The sequence below is a fragment of the Bufo gargarizans genome, chromosome 2 (assembly GCF_014858855.1).
Source record: "Bufo gargarizans isolate SCDJY-AF-19 chromosome 2, ASM1485885v1, whole genome shotgun sequence".
Taxonomy (NCBI): domain Eukaryota; kingdom Metazoa; phylum Chordata; class Amphibia; order Anura; family Bufonidae; genus Bufo; species Bufo gargarizans.
The window spans coordinates 513,094,830-513,117,373 of NC_058081.1; the positions used below are offsets into that span (position 1 = coordinate 513,094,830).

The 22,544-nt window shown below is 45.1% G+C and overlaps 1 protein-coding gene across 9 annotated transcripts in view; it reads right to left on the reverse strand.

Annotated features, from left to right (window-relative positions):
• C2CD5 (C2 calcium dependent domain containing 5) overlaps positions 1–21,730 on the reverse strand; it is a 66,981-nt gene extending 45,251 nt beyond the window's left edge. For 3 of the 9 annotated variants that reach the window (XM_044281296.1, XM_044281297.1, XM_044281293.1), the window contains exons 1-10: positions 21,661–21,730; positions 21,122–21,232; positions 18,447–18,533; positions 17,239–17,410; positions 16,087–16,182; positions 12,933–13,088; positions 11,241–11,439; positions 7,315–7,466; positions 4,076–4,264; positions 468–553 (exon numbers count right to left, since the gene is read on the reverse strand). In XM_044281296.1, the coding sequence (XP_044137231.1) occupies positions 468–553; positions 4,076–4,264; positions 7,315–7,466; positions 11,241–11,439; positions 12,933–13,088; positions 16,087–16,182; positions 17,239–17,410; positions 18,447–18,533; positions 21,122–21,211 (1,227 nt within the window). In that variant the 5' untranslated portion in view covers positions 21,212–21,232; positions 21,661–21,730. Of the gene's footprint in view, positions 1–467; positions 554–4,075; positions 4,265–7,314; positions 7,467–11,240; positions 11,440–12,932; positions 13,089–16,086; positions 16,183–17,238; positions 17,411–18,446; positions 18,534–21,121; positions 21,233–21,346; positions 21,459–21,569 lie in introns of those variants that run through there. The other 6 variants (XM_044281301.1, XM_044281299.1, XM_044281298.1 and 3 more) reach the window with 4 other exon arrangements.
• Positions 21,731–22,544: the final 814 nt, after the last annotated feature.

Sequence of the window (22,544 nt, forward strand, 5' to 3'; positions counted from 1 at the left end):
CTATCCTGAACTTCCAGCACTGCCAGTGGTCTGGAATGTACTGGATAACAAGGACATAATGCTGTCCGTGTTATCCAATACATTCCAGGACTGTAAGGGTTACATAGCATCATAAATCAATATAATGCAATGCGACCCAGTCAGTGCTGGAAGGTCAGGATGGGTGATGTGCTGCGAGTCCGGAGCGTGACACTCGCTCATCTGAAAGTGGCCTTAAAGGATATACATCTACATCAATGAATTGAAGGGTTTCGGATGGATACACTAAAAATGTACTGCATGATCTCGGGGTGCTGCTCCAACACTGTCCATACAGAGAACAACAGGGTGCTTGTGTCTGGATGAGAAGGCAAGTGGGGCTCATGAAAGGGCAGTAGTCCCCCAATACAATTTAGATGGAAAACTCCACATGAACTGGACACTGTTAAATGTCACAAGATCTAACCCAGACCACACATGTTACTTACCCGCTGCTCCAGTGCCACCTGTGTCTGCTGCCTCAGTAGAGTTTTAAAGGTACCACCTTCTCTTCCTGCACTTCCACTCCCCATACCTAGAGGGCGCCACCAAAAAGATAAAACTCAAAATCACAAGCACCAAATCCAATGAGATGTTCCTGGGTGCTTGCCGAATCTTGACCAATGCTGTATGGACACTACGAGCAGGTCATTGCTGCTTTATAGCCGGGCTGCATCCACACTTTGGAGGAAAGGCTGGAGACCAGGGTGAGACCCACAGGGTTAAACCACAAATTAACAAGGGACAAGAGGAGCAGTGGAGGCAATTCTCCACAAATACATGACCCGCTGTGAGGATGTAGCCACCTCTGAGGTTAATGATGGGCATAAAACATGAGGGCGTACACATTTTTTTCAATACTTCTAATTCTGCTGGATTACTATAAACCCTCGGGCAGCACGATCGCCTTCTATCAAAATCTGACTAGCAATCTATTGCAGAAAACACTACGTCTCCAACAACGCAAAGGAGTAAGGCAACAATACAAGGTAACACAGTGGACGCCGTCTTTCCTCCAAGGTGTGGAGTTCTACCCAATTTTATGATTGTTGCTCTGGCAAGAGGGGGCAAGGCCGTCTCCAGTCCTGTATAAAAGTTTCTAATAGACGATGGGGGAGATTTATCAAAACTGGTGTAAAGGAAAAACGGGCTTAGTTGCCCATAGCAACCAATCAGATGCCACCTTCCATTTTTGTGAGCTATTTCTGAACATGAAAGATGTAATCCGATTGGTTGCTATGGGCCAGTTTTCCTTGACATCATTTTTGATAAATCTCCCCCTTTGTGTTTAAATTCCTCCATTCTCAAAGATCTTAACCAGCTGTCAGTAAACGGAAACAAGGTTTAGATGGGGAGGCTAGTCCTGTGCACACCTCAGGTGGTTTGTTACAATGTATAAGTGTAGGCAGTCCAGCGTGAACACAGCAGGAGCACATCACAAATCTCTCTGCTGTCCTGGACTCCAGGTTGATGGCTCTTACCTGCTGATGAAGAATCCAGGAGTAGGATGACTTTCAGATCCAGGATGTAACAGTGAATGTTACCAATTACTAACAGCAAGCAGAGATCTTAAAAATGGTGAGGAACTGAAACACACAGTCCACTACAGAGGCAGAGCTTTCCATGGAACAATGATGGAGCTGTATGTACAAAGGACTTTTAAATAAAAAGCATAAGGGAGGGATTTTCAAGCCCAACAGGAAACCCCAAGCACTAAATCCATCAGTAGCTGTGATCAGATAAGGAAACATGGCCCCAGCGTCAGCATAGTCCTATGGACAACATGTGCAAATATATATATATATATATATATATATATATAAAGATAGGAGGGGTCACACCAGATAGAGACAGATGTATACAGTGATGGAGATGATAGGACAGCGGTGGGAAATAGGAGGGCATCAGAATAGGAGTGTGACCAATCTTTACGGGCCGCACAAAGGAAAAAAAACACCCAGGCCCAAGTCCCTGCAGACATATACCGTGTAATGTAAGTAGTAGGACGGACATTACAGGGCAACATCATCACCGCTATATACATGATTCTCTGCAGAATATATCAGAACATTGCTCAACAGACAATTCCTTCAATGTGTTATAGTAGGAGTTGTGGTCTTACCACCAGACTGCAGGGTAACAGTGATGTTCCTGGCTGCTTCTCCACTACCTCTCCGAATTGTGAGTGACCTCCAGGCTATGAGAACAGACTAAAGTGGCTGCACTCTGCTAAGAGGCCAGGAGAGTGTGCAAACAGGACAACCCTCCTGCAGATAATGGTTCCTGTCCTTCAGAAGTAAGAATTGTGAGTTCAGCAATGTACATGAAAACTCCCCACAATGCAATCCACCAGAGCACAGCTACATCTTTACTACCGCAGTATGTTGAATGGGGCAATTTGCTGACAATTTTTATAATCAGGAAAATTGTGAATTTATCAAACCTTATTTCTTGAGGTCTGTCGTGCATAATGTGCTTCACAAACAAAACAAAAAAGATGGTAAGGGGCCCCAGGCATGCATGGCCCCTGCTGCAAGCACAAAACATCCCCAGATAATTTTAAGGGAGAGATATCATGAATGCAACAACCCTTCCACTAGAAAGAAGTGGTGACATCACCGAGAATTCCGCCTATTCATTCACTAGAGAGTAGTGGTGAACCTCACTGAGAAAGCAGCCTATCCATTCCCTAGAGAGTAGCAGTGACATCAGTGAGAACACAGCCTATCCATTCACTAGACAGCAGGGGTCACATCACTGAGAATGCAGCTTATCTATTCCCTAGAGAGTAGCAGTGACATCACTGAGAACACAGCCTATCCATTCACTAGACAGCAGGGGTCACATCACTGAGAATGCAGCTTATCTATTCCCTAGAGAGTAGCAGTGACATCACTGAGAACACAGCCTATCCATTCACTAGACAGCCACAGGGACATCACAGAGAATGCAGCCTATCCATTCACTAGAGAGTAGCAGTGACATCCCTGAGAATACAGCCTAGCCGTTACCTAGAGAGTAGGAATGAGCACTGACAAGCAGACTATCCATTCCTTTTCTATTCATTCACTAGAGATCAGCGATGACATCACTGAGAATGCAGCCTATCCATTCCCTAGAGAGTAGCAGTGACATCACTGAGAATGCAGCCTATCCATTCACTAGAGAGTAGCAGTGACATCACTGAGAATACAGCCTAGCCGTTACCTAGAGCAGTGTTTCCCAACCAGTGTGCCTCCAGCTGTTGCAAAACTACAACTCCCAGCATGCCTGGACAGCATTTGGCTGTGCGGTCATGCTGGGAGTTGTAGTTTTGTAACAGCTGGAGGCACACTGGTTGGGAAACACTGACCTAGAGAGTAGGAATGAGCACTGACAAGCAGACTATCCATTCCTTTTCTATTCATTCAATAGAGATCAGCGATGACATCACTGAGAATGCAGCCTATCTATTCCCTAGAGCAGTGGCGGCGAACCTATGGCACGGGTGCCAGAGGCGGCACTCAGAGCCCTCTCTGTGGGCACCTGCACCCTGGAAAAAGTCTATGGTGTACCAATATGCCTTAGACTTTACCTGACATACATCAGCGCAGGCAGAGCACTGAATGTAGGCAGGCTATTATGGCTAAATGATAAAGTACATGGAAGATATACTATATTGCATGATAGTATTCAGGATAAATTGCAGTGTTGGCACTATGCAATAAATAAGTGGGTTTTGGGTTGCCATTTGGGCACTCAGTCTCTAAAAGGTTTGTCATCACTGCCCTAGAGAGTAGCAGTGACATCACTGAGAATACAGCCTATACATTCACTAGAGATCAGAAGTGACATCACTGAGAATGCAACCTACCCGTTCACTAGATAGCAGTGATGTCACTAAGAATGCAGCCTATGAGAGTGCATTCATGGTACCACTGTCTTAAAATGTGCTGATGTTAGTGTCACTTTGGATTTTTGTGCACATTTATAACGTTAGTGTCAAACATTCCGCCAAAAATAAAATGCCGTGCTTGCAAGAACTCAAAAAACCAAGACTTTCATCGAGCAATCCTACCAGCTGTCAGAAGCAGCTCATCGCTGAACGATACAGATTTCCTCAGGCGTGGGCTGTCATGACTAGTGTGTGGTAGGGAGACGCTATAGGCCAGGAGAAGACTATTGGGATGTCTGAGGCTCGGGGACTCAAAAGTAAGAGAAGGGGAGCTGGGGGAGATGAAAAATCGAGGACCCTTTGGAATTAGAGCTGTAGAAGGAGAGAATGAGGATGGAGTGTCGGGTGATCGAGAGAGAACAGAACGAGAAGGAAGAAAATAACAAAACTGATACAAAATAATAGAAAGAATAAAAGCAATGCCCAGGATAACAGATGTATACTGCGGGCCTATGTGATGCCACAATGGGTGGGTACAACCATCCGCAATAAGGCGAGTTATCAAAACCATGACTGAGATGAGCAAATAGTTCCGCGTCTTTCATGTTCCTCATCTGTCAGCCAGTGTAACCCCATTAGTTTTCCTTTTATTTATTCTATGGACCCAACTACTAGGGATATATATATATACACACAGTACAGACCAAAGAGTTTTCTTTATTTTCATGACAATGAAAATTGTAGATTCACACTGAAGGCCTCAAAACTATGAATTAACACATGTGGAATTATATACATAACAAAAAAGTGTGAAACAACCGAAAATATGTCATATTCTAGGTTCTTCAAAGTATCCACCTTTTGCTTTGATTACTGCTTTGCACACTCTTGGCATTCTCTTGATGAGCTTCAAGAGGTAGTCACCTGAAATGGTCTTCCAACAGTCTTGAAGGAGTTCCCAGAGATGCTTAGCACTTGTTGGCCCTTTTGCCTTCACTCTGCGGTCCAGCTCACCCCAAACCATCTCGATTGGGTTCAGGTCCGGTGACTGTGGAGGCCAGGTCATCTGGCGCAGCACCCCATCACTCTCCTTCATGGTCAAATAGCCCTTACACAGCCTGGAGGTGTGTTTGGGGTCATTGTCCTGTTGAAAAATAAATGATGGTCCAACTAAACGCAAACCGGATGGAATAGCATGCCGCTGCAAGATGCTGTGGTAGCCATGCTGGTTCAGTATGCCTTCAATTTTGAATAAATCCCCAACAGTGTCACCAGCAAAGCACCCCCACACCATCACACCTCCTCCTCCATGCTTCACGGTAGGAACCAGGCATGTAGAGTCCATCTGTTCACCTTTCCTGCGTCGCACAAAGACACGGTGGGTGGAACCAAAGATCTCAAATTTGGACTTATCAGACCAAAGCACAGATTTCCACTGGTCTAATGTCCATTCCTTGTGTTCTTTAGCCCAAACAAGTGTCTTCTGCTTGTTGCCTGTCCTTAGCAGTGGTTTCCTAGCAGATATTCTACCATGAAGGCCTGATTCACACAGTCTCCTCTTAACAGTTGTTCTAGAGATGTGTCTGCTGCTAGAACTCTGTTGGCATTGACCTGGTCTCTAATCTGAGCTGCTGTTAACCTGCGATTTCTGAGGCTGATGACTCGGATGAAATTATCCTCCACAGCAGAGGTGACTCTTGGTCTTCCTTTCCTGGGGTGGTCCGCATGTGAGCCAGTTTCTTTGTAGCGCTTGATGGTTTTTGTGACTGCACTTGGGGACACTTTTAAAGTTTTCCCAATTTTTCGGACTGACTGACCTTCATTTCTTAAAGTAATGATGGCCACTCGTTTTTCTTTACTTAGCTGCTTTTTTCTTGCCATAATACAAATTCGAACAGTCTATTCAGTAGGACTATCAGCTGTGTATCCACCTGACTTCTCCACAACGCAACTGATGGTCCCAACCCCATTTATAAGGCAAGAAATCCCACTTATGAAACCTGACAGGGCACACCTGTGAAGTGAAAACCATTTCAGGTGACTACCTCTTGAAGCTCATCAAGAGAATGCCAAGAGTGTGCAAAGCAGTAATCAAAGCAAAAGGTGGCTACTTTGAAGAACCTAGAATATGACATATTTTCAGTTGTTTCATCCTTTTCTGTTATGTATATAATTCCACATGTGTTAATTCATAGTTTTGATGCCTTCAGTGTGAATCTACAATTTTCATAGTCATGAAAATAAAGAAAACTCTTTGAATGAGAAGGCGTGTCCAAACTTTTGGTCTGTACTGTATATATATATAATAAACATTTAGAAATGTCTCGCAGGTCACTTGACCACACAAATGGTTAATTCTTCCATTAGAAGAGCAGACCGGCAGATGTAATGAATTATGCCAAGCTAGACCACGAGGAGGGAGGCAGCACCTCCTGGCACGCTGTGGCGAGTCCTGGATTATGAAGGGGATTATACAGGGTCTGATAGGAGAAATATATCAGTAACAGATTATATTCTACTAAGAATACATTGACTATCGATTATTATAAGGACCTCACTGTCATAGCCTCTTCCGGGTCTATTATAATAGAACTACAGTCGTTGAATAGCGCCATCACATCCTCACCATGTGACTGCGGTGCAAGTCATTTCATTACATTCATCTCCTGACTAAGCTGCTTTATTGAGCGAGACTGACGGCGGCAGCTTCCGATCAGAAAGAGATGTAATGGAGACCGCCGCTGGCCTGGAGTACAGTTCTGGAGCTCAGGGTGACCTTATTCTCAGATCACACAAAGGTTTGTGCACTAAGTAAGGGAAGGAACACCAAACCTGCAGCTGCACCACTGACTCTACTGTAAGTGACTGTCTGTTATTGTACAAAGTGAGTTACGTCAAGATATATACACCAGTCACATCCAGAAGGTTTAATTGGTAGACAGTGGGTGATGTGCTGTTATGAATCGGGGGAGATGCAGGCATTATGGGATCTCAGCTAAGGTGTCAGGGTTGATGCTCGGTCTAGCACTGTGTATCACGTACCAGCAGGTGAAAGGAAGATTTAAATGCAAATCTGGAGTGTGAAGCCAGGGGGAAAGCACTTGTTATGGGGGAGCAGACAGAACTAGAATGGGAGGATACCAAATATTACTGCTTCCAATGGGATGGGGAGGGTAATGGGTGTAAAGAGCTATAGTACCCAGCAGGGGAGAGCGCAGAACTGTACTGTAGGACACATTATTGTACCCAGCGGAGAGACCTCCCTGTGTGACTTCTAATAAATCTTCAGACATCATTTTGATAACTCACAGCAATGATGAGAGCAAATTGTTTAAAAAAAAAAAAGGAGTAAACCGAAAAAAAAAAAAAGGACAAGTGAAACAAAGAATAACTGAAAATAAAGGTGGATGGACGTGTCTTACCAGTTTTAGGTGTCAAACTCAAATCTGTGTCTGAAGAAGAGGACTGTCGGCTGTAGGACTTGGAAGGTGAAAAGGAATAAGTTTGGTTTTTCAGAGGGGTGGAGGGTCCGGATGAGTGAATATTGGGGATAAGCTCTTCATTGAAGGGGGTCCTGTTAGAAGAAGGTGGAGATATATTAAGTAACCCCTGGAATTAATCATTTGGGTGGGGGACCTCCCCTACTGGGGTTGGAAGGAATGATTGGGGGTACAACTCTCCCAGCGCCTCCAATTGTCAATGCTGCACCTCCTCAGGCAAGCGTCTGCCACCAACGACACCAAAATCAGCACACACAAAAAAAAGGAAAAGAAGCAGAAAATCTCCAGGATTGTGAAGAAGCTGCAGTAACACAAAGAAGGAGGAGGCGTCCTCCTTGCTGCCCGGGTCATACAGATGTTTCCTTATCCACCAGCTTCACTATCATGCATCAGCTACATGGAGTAAGATCTAACACTACGGAGTCCGGCAGCTGTGGTCACTTACCTGCTGCCCCCTCCACTGACCACTATCCTCCATGATCCCATCATTTCTATACAGGTCAAAGGGGATGTCCACTAAGTGACAAGTCAGAAGATTGATGGAGGTTAGGGAGCAGAGTGCAAAACTCCTGATCTTCTCCTTAGATTGTAAATTAATTTGCTGATAATTATGAATTGCACTCCAGTTGCATCCAATTCTGCAGTTACATGTCTGATACTCCAGTCACATCCAGAGCAGCATTTTTCGGCGTTTCTGCTAGTTTGCGGTTAGTTCCATCGCCCTGATGTAGAAAGAGGTTTTTACTGTGTTGCACTAGGGGACTTGTAGTATTCATATTAGCTACAGGTGCTTTACTGATTCTGATGTAGAATATGGGACAACGTTCTGCTGTACTAGGTTATATTAAGTGTGTTTTTAAAGATCTGTGTGCCAGCAGGTGTGACGGTGAATAGTGACTGCAGCTCTGGATCTGTCTGTAGTAGAATACATTATGTAATAGCAGAACTATGACTGCAGCTCTGGATGAAACTGGAGTAGAAGACATCATTGTAACTCAGGATCAGTACAAGAGTCACTGATTGGGAGACAGAATAGATGAAATAAATGTGTCTCCTAGTGAATGCGGCCGAGCTGTAGGTCAGTGGAGGGGATTCTGTACACGCTTATCCATGGGTAGTTTGTGGCAGTACAATCCTACCCTGCCTGCCTCGCCCAACTCCTGTGGGTGAGCAGTCTCGTACCAGTGTAGATGAGAGTGGGGACAGACACAGAGAAGTTCTGAGTAAGTCGTGAGCCGGAAGCAGTGTGAATAGGGCTGTTGTGAGTCGAGCGATATCCGTGGCTTGGTGGCTGGACCAGCAGAGACCTGGGAGAGGCAGCAGCAACGCGTGCAAGAAAAGAGAACAGGACACAAGTTCTACAGGTTAAGAAAAATTTGGCTGAGAACTGGTTAGTGGAAGACCCCCATCTTTAGAGGCATGCAAGAGAAAGAAGAGTGACACACCCTGCAGAGACTGGGGTACACCAGATGCTGACACCTACAGAAGCACTTTCGCTGCAACACAGCTCATAGCATTTACTTACACCGCAGAAGAGAATTACGTGGAGGCCAGGAAACAGAGGAATTCCCCTATACATCATCCACTGCAGATCTACCTTTAGCGTAACTGCACACATTGTGGATTACGAGCGTTTATTCGGAAAAATCATCACATAATATGAGTAACAGCAAAGTGAATGAGATTTGTAAAATATCACGTACACTTTGCATATTTTTGTATGTGTGGAAATTAACCTGCCATGTGGATTTTAAAATCCGCAGCATGTCTATTGGTTGTGCGATTCTGCACCTTCTGTAGAGTGGTTTTCCCCATAGACTTCAGTCCGGTTATTAACATAAACAAAAAATCCACAATAAAATCTGCACCAAATCCGCGATAAATAGTGCAGATTTATTTACATTTTTTTGTGCGGTTTTCATGCAGATTTTCTGCACACAAAGGGTTCGCTTATGCAGCCTTGGGCCTCTTTCGCACGACCGTATGGCTTTTTCAGTGTTTTGCGGTCAGTTTTTTAACCAATCCGTTGTTCTGTTTATTTTATTTCCGTTATGTTTCCGTTTTGTTTTTCCATATGGCATATACCAGTGATGGCGAACCTATGGCACGGGTGCCAGAGACGGCACTCAGAGCCCTCTCTGTGGGCACCCACACCCTGGAAAAAGTCTATGCTGTATCAATATGCCTTAGACTTTTCCTGCCATTCAGCAGCGCAGGGCGCACTATGAACAGCACGGGCAGCGCACTGAATGTAGGCAGGCTATTATAGCTAAGTGATAAAGTACATGGAATATATACTATATTGGACTGTAGTATTCAGGGTAAATTGCTGTGTTGGCACTTTGCGATAAATAAGTGGGTTTATGTTGCAGTTTGGGCACTCGATCTGTAAAAGGTTCGCCATCACTGGCATATACAGTATGCAGTAATTACATAGAAAAAATTGGGATGGCCATAAAATAGATGGTTCCGCAAAAACGGAACACATACGGATGCATTGCCGTAGGTGTTCAGTTTTTTTTTTGCGGACCCAGTGACTTGAATGGAGCCATGGAACGCGATTTGCGAACAATAATAGGACATGTTCTATCTTTCAACGGAACGGAAACGGAATGCATACGAAGTACATTCCGTTTTTTTCCCCCGGAACCATTGAAATGAATGGTTCCGTATACGGCCTTAGGCTACTTTCACACTAGCGTTTTTTGCGGATCCGTCATGGATTTGCAAAAACGTTTCCGTTACAATAATACAAGAGCATGCATCCGTCATGAACGGATCCGGTTGTATTATGTCTTTTATAGCCAAGATGGATCCGTCATGAACACCATTGAAAGTTAATGGGATCCGCTTTCTATTGTGTCAGAGAACACGGATTCGTCCCTATTGACTTACATTGCTTGCAGCGTTATTCTGTCCGCGGTGGGGGCGCAGCCAAACAGAACGGAATGCATTCTGGTGCATTTCGTTTCGTTCAGTTCTGTCCCCATTGACAATGAATGGGGACAAAACTGAAGTTTAATTCCGCTATTGAGATCCTATGACGGATCTCAATAGCGGAATTGAAAACGTTAATATGAAAGTAGCATTACACGTCTAAGATTTATATCAATATTTATCCTGTACTGAGTTACATCCTGTATTATAGTCCAGAGCTGCACTCACTATTCTGCTGGTGGAGTCACTGTGTACATACATTACTTATCCTGTACTGATCCTGAGTTATATCCTGTATTATACTCCAGAGCAGCACTCACTATGTCGGTATCTATCTAGTTCTATCTCACATCTATGTATATATTAGGTTCCTAAATACACTTATGGACTCACTTATGGTGCATTTACACGCCCTGAGAATCAGGTAGATTATTGGCAACGACCGCTCCCGACAATCTGGCCACGTAAATGTGCAGTTGATTACCTGATGAACATGCGAAACGCTTGTTCATCAGGTGATTCTGCCGTTTATGCAGGCACCATGGGTCATAGTTTCTGGATGGCAGACTGTGTGATTTAAACAGCGATCTTGTGCTCAGAAACCATGAATCTGTAGGAGGAATAGTGATCCCTCTTCCTCATACAGTGAAGCAAATGCAGAGGTCTCCTTCACTGAACGGGCAGCGTTCCTACCCGACAATTGGCTGCTCAGCCGGCCCGTGTAAATCCAGCTTTAGAGTCATATAAACTATGTGAAGCATTTGTTCTGTTTTGGTGCTCTAATATAAAATCGACAAGTTTGATGTTATGAGCATAAAAAATAAAAATAAAATAAAATTCAGGAATCACATTATTACTGACCATACAGGCCTGAGCACAGTAGGACACTATCTCTATGGATCCATACTTACTCCTTCAGATCTTTACATGGGGAGTGGCAGGCAGGAGGGAACGGAGTCAAGTTGGTTAGTTTATCCAGAGTACACGCGGTTCCAATGGCCCGAACCACTAGACCAGACTCTCCCTCCAGATCAAAGCACTGTAGATAGCCAACCACGGCATTGCCTCGCATCTCCAGTACCTTTAGGCCGATCTTCCTCTGCAGCTCGCCTGGTTACAATGACAGTACATGGGAATTTGATTACACTGGCACCTGGTGTCTCAGCAATGGCAAAATTGAAATTTTCTAAGATGGACTGATGCCCCTTAGTAGTCTAGTGTACATAAAAAACGAAGCAGGTCACAGGTCTGGACAGTAAAGGGCTTACACAGCAGGCAAGCTTACACAGCAGGCAAGCTTACACAGCAGGCAATTATCAGGAATGAACTCTTCGCTCCCAATAACTGCCCGCTTGCCACAGGAGGCAAGAGCTGCATTTATATGCAACAATCTCCCCCTTAGTATGGGGACTAGCAATCGCTGATCTCCATGGAGAATCATCACTTCTGGGCAGCAGATTGCTGTTCAGACAACACGATCAGCTACTCAGAAACTGTGATTAAGGTGATGACAGCGATCGGCAGCTCCTTGACAACTATCAGGAAGGAACGTGCCTTCCCAATAACTTCCCCGGTCACTGGCCCATGTAAGTCTTTAGAATATCAGATAGGAGCAGGTCCCAAAAGTGGGACCCGCATCTATCTTGAGAACAGGGTCCCTGAAGTGAAGGAGAGCACACCACACATGTGCAGTGTGCTCTCCTTCACTGCTATGAGACTTCTGAAAATGGCATGTGGGCGAGCTTGGCTATTTTCAGAATGCCCATAGCGATGAATGGAGAGTGGCCCCACACGCGCGGCTGCTCTCCCTTCACTTTGGAGGCCCCCAAGCTTGAGATAGGACCCACATCTATCTGACATTTGTGGCACATCCTAGGGATATGCCCCAACATTTAGATGGGAATACCTCTTTAAGACAAGGTGAGGTTTATATTGATCATTGTAAGTAGTTGTAAAACTATGAATTGAATTTTGCCCCCCAGGGGACTTGTAGCAGCAATTGTTTGATTACTTATATAATGCTTTGGAATACTTAGTATTATTTCCAGTCAGCGTTACATTCTGACCTCACGGCAGACCTAGGGGCCTCTGTTACACCCTCAGCTGCCATGATAATCTACTGGCATCCCACAATCATATCTCGGGCCACCAATGGGTTCACAGAGAAAGCTTCTTCCCTCTGTCAACAATGCAGTGAAATCTAAAAGGCTAACAGCATTAGCCGTCCGGGCATTGGGACTGGTCAGTGCTGCAATCTTCTTCTGAGGTGCTGCCACAAAAGCTGCTGCATTAAAAGGAGTCTCATGAATTAAGGGTTAAACAATTGGAATCCACACATGGTGATATAACAGGAGACCTTTGGAATTGCAGCCACAACTGATGACAAGTGTTCATCTCCTGCCAGTTGATTATATAAGGAGCAAAGAGCAGACAAAAATGGCCACGTAACGTGAACGCATGACACCCATCAGCTCAGGTACTGTAGACAGTATTGTACACAGATTATGTCACATCGTCACATGACACTGCATGGAGGCTGTATTCTTTATACCTTAATGCAGCTATTTAGCAGGAGGAAATACACATTGCCTGTACCCACTTACCGGACATCAGGGAAATCAACCGCTGTCGAGCCTCATTGGAAGCTCTTGGAGTCCGGATTCGATCAATCCACTGATATTCTGGATCCTCATTCACCACCAGTTCTTCTACAAAGCCATGGATTACGACTGCACGGTATGACTTAGGAATGGACGTGGCTGGAATGTAGATACATAGGATTAGGTTATAGGGAAAGTATTAAAATATAATCATTTTAATGTGTTCTACAGGCTCAAAATATACACGCCAGATGAGCAACTGTAATACATCCTGGCTGCTAGAGGGCGCTGCATGTGTACCACACCAGCCTGGTCACTCAGGTGTAACATCTTCCTGCAGCTATATACATACCACACAAAGTAATGGAGTCCATAACCACAAATAAAAATCTAGTTATACAGCAATATACGAAAGGGAGATGCATACAACGCATTAGGAAAGTCTTCAGATCCTTACATTTTATGTTACAGCCTCGTGATTTAAAAAAAATAAAAAATAAAAAATAAAAAAAAATCGCCATCATTCTGCACTGAATACCTCATAATGAGAAAGTGATAACAGAATGTTAGAAATCTTTGCTAATTTATTGAAAAGAAAAAACTAAAATCTTGCACTGACACAAGTATTCAGACCCTTTACTCAGGACTTAGTTGAAGAACCTTTGGCAGTGATTACAGCCTCCAGTCTTCTTGGGTATGATGCCACAAGGTTTACGCACCTGGATTTGGGGATTTTCTGCCATTCGTCTCTACAGATCCTCTAAAGCTCTGTCAGCTTGGCTGGGGACAGTCAGTGGACAGCCATTTTCAGGTCTTTCCAGAGAAGTTCAATTGGGTTCAAGTCAGGACTCTGGCTGGGCCACTCAGGGACATTCACAGAGTTGTCCCTAAGCCACTCATGTGCTGTATTGGCTGCGTGCTTAGGGTCATTATCTTGTTGGAAGGGGAACATTTTGTTTAGTCTGAGGTCCAGAGGACACTGGATCAGGTTTTCATTAAGAATATCTCTTTGCTCCATTCAACTTTCCCTCAACACTGACCAGTATTCCGGTTCCAGCCACTGAAAAACACCCACACAGCATAGTGCTGCCACCACCATGCTTCACTGTAGGGATAGTACTGGGCAGGTGATGAGCAGTGCCTGGTTTCCTCCAGACACGATGCTTTGAATTAAGGCAAAAAAGTTCAATCATTGCTTCATCAGACCAGAGAATCTGGCTTTACAGTCTGAGAGTCCTTTAGGTGCTTTTTTTTTATTGTTTTGCAAAGTTTCATGCGTCTCTTATTGAGAACAGGCTTCTTTCTGGCCACTCTGCCATAAACCCCAGATTGGTGGAATACTGCAGTGATGTTTGACCTTCTGGAAGTTTCTCCCATCTGCACACAGGATTTTTGGAGCTCAGCCAGAATGCCCATTGGGTTCTTGGCCACCTCTCTTACCAAGGCCCTTCTCCCCGATTACTTAATTTGGCGAGACGGCCAGCTATAGGAAGTCCTGGTTGTTCTCAATCCTCTTCTTTTTAAGATTTATGGAGGCCACAGTGCTCCTGGGAAATTTCAGTGAAGCACAATTTTTTTTGTACCCTTCTCCAGATCTCAGTGCTCCAGGTGGCGACCAAAATGGTCTACTGACTTTTATGGGAGTGCCGAAACTTCCTGGAACTTCCATATAGGTGAATGGAGAGGTTATCATGCTTGCGTAGTTCACTGTCCATTCACTTCTATGGGAGTTCTGGAAATAGCAGAGAGCGCCCACCACACATGTGTGGTGCTCTCTTCTTAATTTTGGGGGCCCTGTTCTAGAGATAGATGGGAAACTGCGTGGGATGTAGCCAAGAAAAGCCCATGCTCCTAAGCATCCCAGCTATATTATATCTATTTTAAATTTGGCGACTAAAAATGTCATTTGGTTCCTAAATTTTTCAGGTTAGGAGCCAATGGCTCCTTGATATTTTTTTTTAGTCTGGAGCACTGGATCTACGACTCCACACAATCCTGTCTTTGAGCTCTACAGTCAGTTCTGTCCCCTTCAAGCTTGTTTTTTGCTCTGATATGCATTGTCAGCTGTGAGACCTTTTATACACAGGGGTATGTCTTTCCAAATCATGCCCAATCAACTGAATTTACCAGAGGTGGACTCCAATCAAAGACCAACAGAAATGGGAGGCCTCCAGAGCTAAATGTGAAGTGTCAGGGCAAAGGGTCCATGCCAAATTTTCTTTTTTTAAATAAATTAGTAAAAAATTCTGAAATTCTGTTTTTACTTTCTCATTATGGGGTATTGAGTGCAGATTGCTTGAGGAAAACCAGAATTTTCTTTTACATTTTATCACAAGGCCACAGCATAACAAAAATATGAAAAAAGGGTCTGAAGACTTTCCGAATGCATTGTAAATTGGCAGATCTGCCAGTAGAAGTCTGGATAGCTGGGCAGCTGTAATCATGGCCTGTATTTACATCTGATTGTTCTCAGAGAAAATCTGTTGGTTTCTTAGAGGTAACAGCAGTACTTTGTGGTGCAGAGGTGTCTGGTAGGTGTTCTTCCTCTATAACGTACTATGGAAAATCAGAACGGGTGCTATGGCTATAGTATAGTACTATTAAGTTCATTAATAACAACCCTTTCCCCCTAATTTGGACACAACTTTAAATGGGTTGTCCAGGTTCACAGCTGAACCTGGACATACCCAGAATTTCACCCAGGCAGGCATTTTGTGGAGTTCAGGTGACATACCGGGCTCTCCTTCGAGCTGCCAGGCGGAGGCTTCTTCCCCCAGCAGTGAGCCCGGTGACGTCACCGGGACTGATGGGCGGGCTTTAGCGCTGACCTAGCCTGTAAAATGGCTAGGGCAGCGCTAAAGCCCACCCATCAGAGCCGGTGACGCCACCGAACACACTGCTGGGCGGAGGCCTCCGCCCGGCAGTGTGCTATAGTAAATAAGAGAGCCCTTGCCCTGCGCGATCCTGCGCAGGGCAAGGAAGAGCACTGGAACATGAACTGCTCCGATGCTCAAGTTAGGGGGGGCTGCCTGGGTGAAATTTTGGATATGTCCGGGTTCAGCTCTGAACCAGGACAACCCCTTTAAGGACTACTATTCTCATCACACGACCCTAGTAGCAGACTGTGGGACATTGCAAATCTCTTCAGATCACTCACTGCAGAAGAACTTGACTCCACATGAAGACTGTCTAAAGCGATTTAGGTCGTTGAACAGATCGACTTTCACCACCACGCTGATCTCACCACGAATCCCTGTAAGAAGAGAGAGACAACAGTGCAAAAAGTCAAAGCTTTTAAGCCAACACAGATACAGATATGAGCGCTGCAGCACTACATAGTTACATGTCCAGTCCTACTGTGGACACAGCCCTGATGTCTTATCCAGAGCCAGGGTGCATTAGATCTGACATTGCATGCAATTCAGTGGAAGTGGGAGGAGCCATACAGTAAGGACAAGGATGAGAGAACTAGAATGGGAGGAGCCACACAGAGGCATAACATGGGAGAAGGCAAAAGAGAGGGAAGCACATAGAGAAAAAGGAAGGGGCCAGTGAGAATCCACATAGATGACTGGAGGGTTTACAGAAGAAAAGATGACTCCACGTCCAAAAAGCCATGGGGACAGTAGCGCCATAGCTGCTGACGGTGAGGAAGGCTCAGCATGGGCGATTTATTTTCAAGAGAAGCAAGAAGGATTATAGCGCATTTCCATCCAGCACATCATCATACAAGGCTAAATCCACATCTTTAACGTGTCCTTGTACTTTAAAAAAAACGGTTGATATGTCATAGCGACATATTAAAGGTTCTGATTGGTGATGTCTGAGTGCTGCCCACTGATCGCTAGAATGAGCAGAGATAAGTGGTCAAATAGATGGGCTCAATAAAAATTCAGAATGACGGTGTTTTACAGCAGGGGTTCCATTCACCTAGGGTGGACTTCTAAGCAGACCTTAAATTGTGATCTTCTGTCAAGTTTTTAAAACTTATTTTCAGCATTTTCTTCTATCTCTTTTTAGGAAAGATGGGTGAGAACTGCTACACCCCCAATACAACTCTGCCAGGGTTTGTTTCCCACTAGTTATATACCAATATAAAGGGGGTAGGAGGTTATGGTAGATGCTGTTCAGGAATCTGGGAAAGCTAGGTGGAAAACTTTGGGAAGGCTGCAATAGCAGCCATATTGGTTGCCACCTAGTTTTCCCAGGAAACAGATACACCCAGCTGAAGCAGCATTACACAACCTGACAGAAGAGGACGACTCCAGTATGGAGGAGCAGGTGACATCCACATCAGACTGGTTCTCACCATGTATGGTGTCATAGATTGGAAACCATCCGGAGATGACAGTAGCAGCCTCGGTGTACAATAGAGGGTCTATGTCTATGTACACCTTCCCAATGGCGTCATTGGCACTGTACGTGTCGTGATCCAGTACCGTGATCTGTAAAGGCTCATCCTGCAAATCCTCATCATCAACCTGCAGCAGAGAGAGACAGGGCGTGAGAAGTTAAAGGGGTATTCCGGTGGTGATATGTTATCCCCAACCACAGGATAGGTAGATTAGTGGCGGTCCTACCAATCACAAGAATGGGGACCACGTACTATTCTAAAAACCCCAAAATGAACGGAGTGGCAGATCCATTCATCTCTAAGGAGTTCCGGAGATGGCTGATTACAGTAGGGTTCTCTCGATACCAAAATTTTTATTCAGTTTCGATACCATAAAAAAGTATTGCAATACTCGATACCACGCAAAAAAAAAAAAAAACACCAAAAAAGCTGCGTGCACTGCACCACCAATCTTTTTAATACTAGGGTTGGGGGGAGGGCGCACTTCGCCACAATGACTTTAATACTGGGGTTGGGGGGTGCACTCATTAATTCAAATACAGGAGGCAGGTATTGGCTGCAGAATAACATAGCCGGCACCTGACCTCTATGAGAGGTAGCTGCGATTCTCGGCAGTAACCCCTCAGGTGCCGCACTAGTATCAGTAAATGGCAAATCCCGGTATCGAACCGATACCGGGACAAAAGTATTGATTGGGTATCGATAATTCAATACCCGAGACAACCCTAGATTACAGCATTTAACTATTTCCAGAAGTCCCATAGAGATGGATGCTGCAACAGCGCACTTGCCTAACCTGTCACTCCATTCAGGTTTCTTGTTCTTCTGACTGGTAGGACCCTCACTGATTTAAAGGAGTTGTCCGGGTTCAGAGCTGTACCTGGAGATACCCACATTTTCACCCAGGCAGCCTCCGCCCAGCAGTATGTTATTATAAACAAAAAAAGTGCAGGGTAAGGGAGAGCATTGGAGCATGAAATGCTCCGATGCTCATAACAGGGGGCTGCTTGGGTGAAATTCTGGGTATGTGACAACCCCTTTAACAGTTATTCCATATCCACAGGATAGGGGATAACTTGTCACAACCGGAATATCCCTTTAATGTCCGGCAAAGGTATCTTCCCATCGCCAGTTGTTATTGGGGCGGGGGAGTAAATGGTCACCTCAAACTTGAACCATTCCGAGTTCCACTGTGGATTGAGGGACTTGGGGTACACATCTGTCTTAAAAGTGGTGTTTGCAAACTTCACCTGAAGGTTAAACAGAAAAGAGAAAAAGGTTAAGGCTTCCTTTCCAGATACCCTATTTTTCGCTTTATAAGACGCACTTTTGCCCCCCCCCCCCAAAAAAAAGTGTGTGTGGGGGGGGGGGGGGGGGTGTATTGTGCGTCTTATATAGTGAATACTAGTAAGTACTTCAATTATGGAAGCGCTCACTAGTATACATTAGGTGCCGGGAAAGGGGAGTGAAGTGCTGCAAGTGCTACCTGTACTCACCCTCCCTGGTCTTCCTTCCTGTGGCCGCAGGCGCGCATACAGCGTCAGGACGTAGTGCGCACACTATGACCCGACGCTGCATGAATTCAGGTGACTGTGCAGCGCTGGCCAGAGAAGACAGGGGAGTGTGACTTTTGAAGAGACCACCGGACCCGGAGTGGAGCTGCGGCGCTGGAGAGGTAAGAGAAGTTTTTTATTTTAAGGTCTGAAATGGAGGGCTGATATGAAGGTCTTATGTAATGTCCTGATATGAGGGTCTCATGTAATGTTCTGATGTGGGGGGTCTCCTGTAGGGCTGAAACAACTCCTAGTTCCCCTGCATCGAGGATTTGTTTAAATCACATGACCACGGAGCGCGAGTGAAGTGAAGCTTCTCACTCACCGATCCGTGGCCTTGCGTTCACACATCGTCAGCGAGCTGGCTGACGCTGTGTGTGTCGTCAGGTCCTAGTGCATGCTGGGATGAAGACACGTCTCCTGTGGACTCCATGTGTTAGCGCACGCCGCACTGACAAGAAAGGTAAGTATAAAGGTAGCAGCGGCGGGGGCACCTGAGATTTGGCAATGGCATGTATAAAGCTATTGGCGGGGAAGGGGGGGGGGTTAATGTGGGCACCTGCGATTTGGCAATGGCATGTATAAAGTTATTGGCGAGGGGGGGTAGAGGGGTTAATGGGGGCACCTGTGATTTGACAATGGCATGTATAAAGTTATTGGGGGGGGTTAATCGGGGTACCTGTGATTTAGTATGTATAAAGTTATTGGTGCGGGGGGGGGTTAATGGGGGCACCTGTTATTTGTCATGGAGGGGCTGATCTGGGGGAGTGGGGGACATGGTGGATGGCATGGAGGCACTGGGAAAGGGGGACATCATGGGAGCCAGTGAACTCCGGCAGTCTGTTCCTCCACCGGAACAGACTGATGGAGTTCACAACATAACCTTAGATACACATTCTGGTAGCAGAACAGCCGGCAGGAGTACACCGTATTGGGTATAGCCAGATACAACCAGCTATATGCCCTCATTGACTATAATGTGGTCCATCTGGCCATGTTTCGGCATACATGCTGGGTATCGTCCAAAGCTTTTTCTTTCTTTTTTTTGTCATTACAAAACCCAGCTTGAATGCTGTAACAAGTTCGGACCCCATTACAGTCAATCGCTGCAGCAGCCGGCAGTATCCAGATATACCCGATATGGTACAATCTGGCTGTTCTTCTGACAGAATGTATATTGTATCTGTGAAAGAAGCCTTATGTGTGTGCAATTATTTGCTATACCACTGTAAGAAATACAAATATTGTTTTTATAAAGGAATGCATTATTTTAAGAAGGCTTTTCTTATTAGATTAATCGTAAAAAATAATCAATAGAATACTAAAATATTTGTTTACTGCAACCCTAGTCTCATGTAATGTTCTGATGTAGGGGTCTGATGTGATATCCTCCCAGGCTAGGTGTTAGAAGGTCAGAGAGGCTGTCTGCACGTGATGTCATCTGACAGCCTCTTTTAATTTTACTTTGCAGTTGATGGTAATGACCACACCTCTAGTCAGGTGCAGCATAGTGGTCATTACTATTTAAGTCTGGCTACTCCCGTCACTCCTTGTGGTGTATAGCTTCATTTGCAAGTGGAAGAGCTGGTGTGTGGTGTCTCCTCTTTCTTCTACATCAGGAGTTAAGTGTCTTATTCCTTTGTATTTGTTTTGTTTCTCCTGCCATCTGGTCTCAGTCAAGACCCCTGTTCTTTCTGCTTAAGGAACAGGTCATATTTGGGCCCTATAACTACCTCAGGGCATTACAGGCTTTAGGTTCCAGTGAATGAACGGTCCTACCACTGAAGTCCGTTCATTCCGTTAGAAGTCAGGGCTAGGGTTAGGATTCATTAGGTGGTGGCCTTTTCCTCTCCCTAGCTTCTAGGCCAGATACCTTCCCCCCCCCCCCCCCTCTTGTGTTTGGTGTGGTGTTCCCTCACACACCTTGCCGTGACAATGGGGGTGTGATGTCATGTCTTGGGGGTCAGATCTGAGGCTCTGATATGGGGGGTCTGATCTGAGGATCTGATATGAGGTGTGATAAATGTTTTTCTTATTTTCCTCCTTTAAAACATGGGGTGCGTCTTATCAGCAGGTGCGTCTTATAAAGCGAAAAAACTGTAAAAGATGATTCGGCGTATGCGATTTACAGGTAGATTTTAGTTTTGGTAGATCAATAAGTATTATTTAGCACAGGGCCCTCCATGAAGGGCTCCGCTGTCGCATCATAACCGATAACCGGCAAAACGACATTTAGAATCCAGGGTAGGCTGTGGCAGAAGAGCTTACAATCTACTCTGACTGACCTCAACAAAGGCATCGGTCAGGTCACTGGCGCGGTCCATCACCGGTAAGTGGCGTCCCGCCACTATCTTGACCTTCAGCTTTCCTGGCATGGTTTATGGTGGCACAGTCACCTGCAGGGGGAAGGAAGCAATATATAATGAATAGCGCATACACTGAGGTCACAATAGTCACCCCTGCCCTCCAATGTATATATATCTGTCACCCCCTGTAGATATGTCACGTACCCCTCCCTGTATCCATCACCAGAGGCTCAATTTAAAGCACCACAACACAAATCTACTTGTAAACAAGGCCTGAGGGGGCCCCACAGACACCAGGGTCCATATGCAACCGCCACCTCAGTATACAGGTCACCCTCCAGCAGTCAGCACCCATCCACCTCCCTGAATGAATTAGACCACGCCCCTTGTTTACATCAGTCCCCTGCCCCTTATCAGTCATATCTACCATCTCCCTGAGGGTGTCAGACACGTCTGCGCATCCTCCACCCGTACATATCAGCCATGGACAGCCTCCGCTCCGAGGTCACATGACTCACGTTCAGAAGAACCGGACCCCAGGATCCCCAAGGTCTGCGGTTTTGCCACTACTTCCGCTTCCGACCTGTCACGTGATGCTGTGGACGGAGAGCGGGGAGGACCAAGAATCAGAGAGCGCGGAGCTGCAGGGATTCTCCGTCTATGAGAGAGTGATAATATTGGAATGATGAAGAAGACGAGAGCACCGAGGACGTACTCCATTCTCCTGCCAAATACTGCATAATACTTCCGGACAGTGAACAACACCGCTGTACAATGCATAACACCTGCATACAGTCAATAATACCTCTATACAATGGATAACTCCTGCATACAGTGAATCCCCTCATAAACTAGATAATACCCCTGTACAGTGAATAACACCCCTATACAATGGATAACTCCTGCGTACAGTGAATAATACCTCTATATAATGGATAACATCTCCATACAGTGAATACCCTCATACACTAAATAATACCCCTGTACAGTGAATAACACCCCTATACAATGGATAACTCCTGTGTACAGTGAATAATCCCTCTATATAATGGATAACATCTCCATACAGTGAATACCCTCATACACTAAATAATACCCCTGTACAGTGAATAACACCCCTATACAATGGATAACTCCTGTGTACAGTGAATAATACCCCCATACACTAAATAATACCCATATACATTGCATAATACCCCTATACAAGGGATAATACCGCCATACAGTGATTAATAACTCCATACATTAACTAATACCCATAGTATACACTCAATAATACTTCTATACAGTGAATAATACTCCTATACTATGGATAACACCTCCATACAGTGAATAATACATACATTACTTATCCTGAGTTATATCCTGTATTATACTCCAGAGCTGCACTCACTATTTTGCT